This window comes from Lupinus angustifolius, chromosome LG08 (assembly GCF_001865875.1).
Source record: "Lupinus angustifolius cultivar Tanjil chromosome LG08, LupAngTanjil_v1.0, whole genome shotgun sequence".
Taxonomy (NCBI): domain Eukaryota; kingdom Viridiplantae; phylum Streptophyta; class Magnoliopsida; order Fabales; family Fabaceae; genus Lupinus; species Lupinus angustifolius.
Window position 1 is genome coordinate 10438395 of NC_032016.1, and position 8784 is coordinate 10447178.

Sequence of the window (8784 nt, forward strand, 5' to 3'; positions counted from 1 at the left end):
TTTTACTCATTAATTTACTAATATACTATTTATCCCAACTTCCTATGAAATTTATAATTTTGTACTAGTATATGGAATAAGAGTAATGAATATGGAGACTAATGAGTTGAAAAATGAAGGAATGAAAAGGGACAAAAGAAACGGGAAGAAAATTAATGTATTTTATTGTTTAATTTGCATTCAATAGAGGGAAGAATAGAAATTTTTTTACGGGATCATGCTTTTACATGGGAGTGTAAAAATTCAGTTTGGTTTGATATTTTGTGCATGTGACTGAATCGAACAAAAAACATATGGTTCGATTTCATTCAATTAACCGCAAATTTAATTATAAGAACTGAACCAAATCGCTCTTGAATGATTCAGTTCTGTTCGGTTCCACATTTTTTCCAATTAATTTTTTATAAAAAATCTTGCATAAATTGAAAGTTCAAAATATATTACAAGAGATATTGTTTATCCATAAAAGGATAAACATTACTAATATTATTATCAAAAATTATGAATCTTATGTAAATGTGTAAAAAATTGAAACTCATAATTGTTTGTTAGTAACATATATAACAATTATGTAATTGATGGAGAAAAAAAGAATTAGTAACATATATATCTATTTGATATATATCTATTTGTAACATATATAACAATATAATTCATGATTAGTAACATATATATCAATAAATAAAATATATAATAGTTACATTTATACCCTTACATTTCACAATTAGTAATACATGTATAACAATATATATATCATATATGTAGTTTCAAACTCAATATCACAAAAGTTGAAAATTATATTCCAAATTATCAAGACACTAGGAACAATTTAGTAACTAATAAACTAACTTAATAACAATTTAGTAAAAATATTTAAACTTCTTCACTTTTTTTATGTTTTCTATAATTCCGAACAACTAAAAAATCATCACATTTTCTATTCAATTTCGTCTCAACTTTTCTCTTTCCTCTTTATAAACCAATCTGGTGTAAATCTAAAAGAGGGTAAATTAGAGGTAAAAAACAAAGACATGATAAAACAAAAGGAGAAAGCAAAAACATCAAACATTAACAGATGAAAATGTTTATGTACTCAGGTGAGTATAAAATATCTTCTCATATACGGAATTAAGTTATTTAATATATTCTTTTATTTAATATTTTTTTACAAAAATATTTCTAAAAACTAAAAAAAATAAAACATATATAATAATTTTAATGACCAAAGAATATAACTTATTTCCTGATATGAAATGATATTTTATTGTCCAGCCCTAAAATATAAAATTAACTTTTCTGTAGACAGTCAAATATTATGGAGAAACATATAAGATAATGAAACTTGTATATGGTGATTCATTTACACACAGCAAACAAAGGGAATTTTCCTTTGTGGGTTGATCTGTGAACTGTACTATAGCTGTATCAACTTGTCACACTGAGAAACGTTACTCTAGAGTGCAGGTGTAACATTTTATGGTGGTATTGCTAATGTGTCTTGTAAACATTGGTCAATATTGCAGGCTGTTCTTTTAGTTGATATGAACCAATATGTTATTAATTTAATAATATCTAAAACAATGGTTATATATCTTAAAATAAATAGGGCCTAATGTAGTTAATTATATTTTTCACCCATGTAAAAAAATAATATATTTTTATGCCTGTTCATACCATTAAGCACTATTAGTACATTGCATTAAGCTGGTCAAAGTGGTTCTCTCTCTCTCTCTCTATATCTATATATATATATATATATCTATCTATATATATATATATATATATATGAAACTAGTGTGTTAAACTCATCCTCAGAATTCCATCTGAATTTCTGGGTTCTGATTTGATTCAGATCTGAAACTCTTCAACACTGAAAAATTCTGAAATGGGAATGACCCTTTTGAGTTTGTGTTTCTTTTCATTTATACATTTATGATATTGAGCAAAAATCTATAATAAGTTGCTTCCACTTTCATTGGTGAGAGTGAGACCAACCCATTTTCCAAAAAAATCTTCTCTTTTCTTCCTTGTCAACTTGAATTGTATTACTAGAGAGAGAGAAAAATAGTGATGGCATCACCCAATTCAGTTCTTGTAACAACTGAGAAGAGTACTAATGAGTTCACTTTGTTACAAGTTCATGATTCAGATTCTCAAATGTTTCTAGAGAAGAAACAAAAAGCTGCAAGTCTCAAACAGTTTAGTTGGTTCCTTCTCCTTAAACTCCACAAAGTTTTGACATGCTTGTCATGGTTGAACACAGGGTTCAAGTCAACCTTTGCATTGGTCAAGAAAAGAATCTCATTGTCTGGTATTAGTGATGAGGATCCTAAGTATAGAGGGAGATTGTATAGAATCATCATGGTTTTCCTTGCTCTTTCAATTGGTGCCTTGGTTATTGAAATCATTGCTCATTTCAATAAATGGAATTTGCATAGCATGATGGTTAAACCATTTGAGGTTCAGAATCTTCTTCATTGGTCCTATATGGCATGGCTTTCTTTCAGGGAAGATTATGTTGCTCCTTTTGTGTTGTTGGTTTCAAAGTTCTGCATTGTGCTTTTCATGATTCAATCATTGGATCGGCTTGTGCTTTGTCTTGGTTGTTTCTGGATCAAGTTTAAGAAGTTGAAGCCAACCATTGAAGAAGATGCTCATGATGTTGAGGATCCTTCAAATTTTCCTATGGTCCTTGTTCAGATTCCAATGTGCAATGAAAGAGAGGTAACATAAATAGTACTACAATATGTGATCTAGTGAGAATTTTGTTCAGTTCTTCTTAGATTTTTTATGGGTAAAATCTTGCTAACAACTTTTGTGTATTGATTATTTGGTTTCAATTTCTATAACTTCGCTAATGACTCTCGTATATATTGTAGCCTAATTTATAAATTGAATCAGTCTTATGTTTGGTAGTTTATAGGAGATACGATAAAGAAAGATTTAGACGTAAATGGTTTGTCTGTATGCATGATTTGAGATAGGGCCTTATGACATTGTTTGATCCATGTCGTTGTTGGTGTTATGATTGGCAACTTAATTTAGACACGACTTTACAATTTTACATTTGACGCTGAAACATCAAAATTTGTTTGTTCTTGTTTAATTGAAGGTTTATGCTCAATCCATTGGTGCTGTTAGTCAACTTGATTGGCCAAAAGACAGGATACTAATCCAAGTCCTAGATGATTCAGATGATAGCAATTTGCAGCTTCTCATAAAAGATGAGGTTTCGACTTGGAAAGATAAAGGGGTCAACATTATCTATAGGCATAGATTGATCAGAACTGGGTATAAAGCTGGAAATCTTAAGTCAGCTATGTCATGTGACTATATCAAAGATTATGAGTTTGTAGCAATATTTGATGCAGATTTCCAACCCAACCCTGATTTCCTCAAACTAACTGTGCCACATTTCAAGGTATGTACTATAAGCTAATGAAGGTAGCATTCGTGTGCGGATCGAACAGGATGGAAAGACAGAACATGATGTATTATGTTATGTTCTACTTTTCAGTATTTTATCATATTTTTGTTCTATTGATAAAATTCATAAAACATTGTCTGTTCCACTCATTCTTGCTGATCATGGAATCATGTTATGCAAAATCCATTTGTCATGTTTCGACCATTTATAATTCAAACAAACAAAAGGAATTTGAATACCATGATTCAACCATGTTCAATCCATATGTTCTGTTCTATCCCGGTCTGATTTGTCAGTTGAATGCTACCGGCTACCGATGTAAGATAAGGTGATATATTTTCTTTGTATATGGTCAAAAGAACTCTTTCTAAAGATTTTGTGATGCTTCTGTACAGGGAAAGCCTGACTTGGGTCTAGTTCAGGCAAGGTGGTCCTTTGTGAACAAGGATGAGAACTTACTTACAAGGCTTCAGAACATTAACTTGTGCTTTCACTTTGAGGTGGAGCAACAGGTTAATGGTCATTTCCTAAATTTCTTCGGATTCAATGGAACGGCCGGTGTTTGGAGGATAAAGGCTTTGGAGGAATCAGGTGGTTGGTTGGAGAGAACAACAGTTGAGGACATGGACATAGCAGTCAGAGCTCATTTAAATGGATGGAAGTTTATCTATCTTAATGATGTCAAAGTTCTTTGTGAATTACCAGAATCTTATGAAGCTTATAAGAAGCAACAACATCGCTGGCATTCTGGTCCAATGCAGCTTTTTCGGATATGTCTTCCTGCTATAATAACTTCTAAGGTCTTTTAATTTTCAGTTCTCTTTTAACTTCTATTTGATCTTTGCATGATACTAAATAGCCAGAATTTCTTTGCTAGAATGATTTGACACTGTATTTAGAATCATGATTTTCTCACACCATATTTTCACACCTTTTATATACTTGCATTATAATCATTGATTCAAAGATTTCTGCTTTAGATACAACAATAGGTAGATAATAGATCATTAGGATTTAGGCGAATAAGCTAAAAAAGCTAAAAGAACTCATAGAAAGATCATAAGCTATTTTCATTATTAACAATCATTCTTGAATTTTGGCGAATTCTGACAAATAATTTTTGTTGTGCAACATTACTTTAGATCATTATATTCAAAGTGTATTCAATATTCTTATTTCTGTTTTGTTTATGTGCAGATATCAAAATGGAAGAAGGCTAATCTGATATTTTTGTTCTTCCTATTGAGGAAACTTATACTTCCCTTCTACTCATTCACCTTGTTCTGTGTCATATTACCCTTCACTATGTTCATACCAGAAGCTGAACTACCCCTTTGGGTGATCTGTTATGTCCCTATTGTCATGTCATTCTTGAACATTCTTCCATCACCAAAATCTGTCCCTTTTCTAGTTCCTTATCTCCTTTTCGAGAACACGATGTCGGTTACAAAGTTCAATGCCATGGTTTCTGGACTATTTCAGCTAGGAAGTGCTTATGAGTGGGTTGTGACAAAGAAAACAGGCAGATCTTCTGAGTCAGATTTATTAGCCTTGGTTGAGAGAGAATCAAAGTGTTCAAATGAAGATAAAATCCTCAGAAGGCGTTCCGAGTCCGGCTTGGAATTGTTAGGAAAACTTAAGGAAGCAGAAAAGCATCAAAAGAAGAAGAGGAATAAGCTATATAGGAAAGAACTTGCACTTGCTTTACTTTTGCTCACAGCATCTGCAAGAAGTCTTCTATCAGAACATGGTGTTCATTTCTATTTCTTGCTATTTCAAGGATTATCATTTCTAGTCATGGGTTTGGACTTAATTGGTGAGCAAGTGAGCTAAAACAAAGCCATGAAATCCTTATCCGAAATAAGCATGCGAATTGATTTACATATTCTTTGACACCAGGTAGATATTATAGAGCGTTATGACATCATTCGATTCATGTAACCGACCTCAGCTAATGTGGCTAAGGCTTGGTTATTTAGTTATTCTTTGACACCAAATACTTTGTTCTGTATCCAGATTTCAGTTGATTTCATTGAAATTATTACAATCATTTGAAAGAAGTATAAAATATGAAGCATTGATGAGCAACAAACATTGTGTTTTGGAAATGGAACTCAAACTCCATGCATCACTATAGCAAAATTTAAGAACTATAACTCAATAACCCTTTGATGTTAAATAATCAAATATTCAATTCCATATCCAGTTTCCATACATGAAATTATGTTAACAATACCCTAAGCAATGCAACCATTTTCTATCACTAGGTTGTAAAACAAGGTTGCTATGATGTCAATCTAGCTCATAAATGATATATTGATTCAGCACATGTGGACGAAACACAAAATAAGTAAATTAGTGAAAATAAAAAATGATTCCAAATATGGATGAAACATAAGAAGTGAAGATATTGTGTTGAGTAATTCCGGATGGGGATCACCTGTCCCAACTTGGTGTCCCCATTCCTATCCGGTTCCACTCATATATTGACATATGAAATTAATATATTATTTTAATAAAATAAAAATAAATTGAAGTATTATTTTTGACTTGTTGGCAAACACTAATTGGTCTAGGACATAAGACAGAAACTTTTATGGGGCAGAGGATCTCGTTCCGAGTAATGCCTACTATATTCTTTTACTAATCATCTGATCCACAAGAAAGTAAATATCACTTTATAACGTAGGTTAATTTCTCCAGGGTAAAAGGGTGGGCTTGACTGGGCTTTTATTTTTGGGCCTGTAATACAAACTAGAGAGAGAGAGAGAATGTTGATCTTTATCTGTGTGTGGAGATAGATAGGGTGGAAGGTGATAGAGAGAGAAAGTTAGATATCGAAATTATGAATATGGCTACAACACTATTATCTTCTTCTTTATCTTGTTTATCTCTTCACTCAATTCCATTCTCTTCTTCAACCACTCTTTCTACTTCTCTTCTTCCTTTTAACTTTGTTCCTCGCACTTCATTTCTTAAGAAGGCACGTTTAAGCATAGTCAAAGCTGTAGAAGAAGAACAAGAACAAGTTACAATCGCTGAACAAACACCTACTGTTGTAGTTCCAGTATCACCATCTGATACTTTAACAATGTTCTTTCAAGCAGAGGGAACACTTAATGAATCTTCTATTCCTTCTCTCACCAAAGCCTTACAGGTACTACTACTCTCATTGTCAATTCAAATATTCAAGTTGTTATGGTGTAAAAGATATCATTCAATCGTGAGTCAAATGTAACCTTTCGCCTTTTTCGATAGACTCATTCTCCAAGACATAGATTAAATACATGTTTGACTATTCCTCTCATTTTAAATTGGTTTTGAAACGAAACTGAGCTGAAAACCAGAATTTTTAAATTGCAGTTGCGGTTACAGTCATTGCGATGCCGATTCGGCAACTGCACTGTGAATTATTTTGTGATTAAAAAACTATTTTTGAATTTGATGCTGTCTGATGCGGTTACGTGGCGGCCACATCATCCTGAATTGGAATCACACCGCAAATGTAATATTTTGATGCTTTATAACATATAGAACTGCATAGAACTGATAAGGTAGCCAGTTAAATTGGAAGTTTTTGGTAAAATTAGATTCTCAACTAGCTCATAAATGTAAATGACTTAAAAGTTTCATAGGCTTCTCTCATTGACTTATACATTAGGCTTTATAACATTAGGTTAGGGGATTTTTTAAATTCTTTCCTAACTAAACAGGTTTTCTAGCTTATTTTTTTTGTCAGATAAGCTTTATGACTAGCTTATATTGCCAAACACACACATATATGAAATAATTTGTGGGTAGCTTCTGTTTTCTGATTGAAAATTTGGATTATTAACCTTAACAGTTGCATATCAAAATTCCTTTGTATGCATATTTTGTTATAGGAGACAGATGGTGTTGCCAATTTGAATGTTCGTGTTGACGAGGGACTCGCAATTGTAGAGGTATACTTCAACTACTGCTTTAATATATTTGGCAATGAAAGCTTATTCTTTGAACTCTAAAGTCTAAACTTCAATAGAACTGAATAGTGAATACATTATATCTCTGACCAATCTGTAAAACTCGTAGAACTCAATACCATGCCATTGTTAGCTTTTAATATAATTATACAATGAAATTATTTTTAGTATTATATTTGGGGAACTACCTCTTCTGGTAGAAGAAAATGGTAGAATGAGCCCTTAAGTGGTTTGGATATGTTGGAGGAAACCGTTAAGAATTAGTAAGGTTCTGTTTGCGAGTTGAATTTTGAGGGAAAAAGGAAGGGAAAGGCTTCAGAGCCTTGTCAAAAGTGTATTTCATGGCTTTGAATTTCCCTCCAAACCCGAACTCGTAAATGAACCCACCTAGATGAAATGCAGTTATGCAGATTAGTCTAATCTCTAGAGGAAAATGTTGGCCAAGAAAAACTATATGTGAACTAATTAGATAGGATTTAGAGATCAGTTTGTGAATAAACAGAGCATTATTGCATCGTTTGATCTATGTAACTTACTCCACTCAGTGAGTCATTGCTATTGTTGTTGTATCATTAGTGTCTTTTTGTGTTGTTGTTCAGTTGAAAAAACAGACAACAGTGCAAGCTACAGGAGTGGCTTCTAGTCTCTTAGAAACCATACAGGGTTCAGGCTTTAAATTACAGACATTACATCTGAGTTTTGATGATGAAGAAGATGCAGCAGCAGTAGTTGCCTAAAGTAAATAAGCTAGTGTAAGGACACAATGAAGTTCCACAAAACAATTCTATTTGGTTTGTATAACCCGGATTAACTGTGTTGTATTTATTTTATTAACAAGCAGCTAAATCATGTCTCAAGCTTTTCAATATTCTTATCACAAGGGAACCATTCATTTCAACCATCCATGTGTAGTGCATGTGTTTAAAATTAATATTCATTCTTGGGTTAGCAGCTAATTATTATTGTTTTCTTTTTAAAAAGTAAAAGTTTACTAGTTTGTAGTTTGTGTCTTCAATTTTGAGATAATAGTTGATCCCGAATATAAGTTAAAATAGTCTTTGTTAGGGAGTCATAAAAAATGTTAAAAGAATTAATTTAACCCACATTTAATATTTTTATAACTATTAAGTTTTTTAATTTACCAAAGATTAAATTGTTACATTCAAAAATTTTGAGAAATTAAAATAGGTTTTTACTCTTTTAAATTTTATATAATTGGTTTTAGTAATATGTAATTTTATTATATTTGTCAATATTACATTTTTAATGGTTATAAAATTATGAAGTTTAAGTTAGACAAATTATGTGTATAAATTACATGGACCTAACCCAATCCTAATTGCTATATGGTTTAATCAACCATGATTGACCAAGTTGATATATAAGATCACATTA

General features: G+C 31.7%; 2 protein-coding genes across 2 annotated transcripts; both read left to right on the forward strand.

Moving 5' to 3' along the window:
- LOC109354686 (xyloglucan glycosyltransferase 4-like) lies at positions 1766-5487 on the forward strand. The gene is made up of 4 exons (XM_019597350.1): positions 1766-2724; positions 3113-3421; positions 3823-4227; positions 4625-5487. Exons 1-4 carry the CDS (start codon positions 2071-2073, stop codon positions 5258-5260), a joined length of 2004 nt encoding a protein of 667 aa, XP_019452895.1. The 5' UTR covers positions 1766-2070; the 3' UTR covers positions 5261-5487.
- Positions 6208-8358, forward strand: LOC109354689. The gene is made up of 3 exons (XM_019597355.1): positions 6208-6584; positions 7312-7371; positions 7989-8358. Exons 1-3 carry the CDS (start codon positions 6273-6275, stop codon positions 8124-8126), a joined length of 510 nt encoding a protein of 169 aa, XP_019452900.1. The 5' UTR covers positions 6208-6272; the 3' UTR covers positions 8127-8358.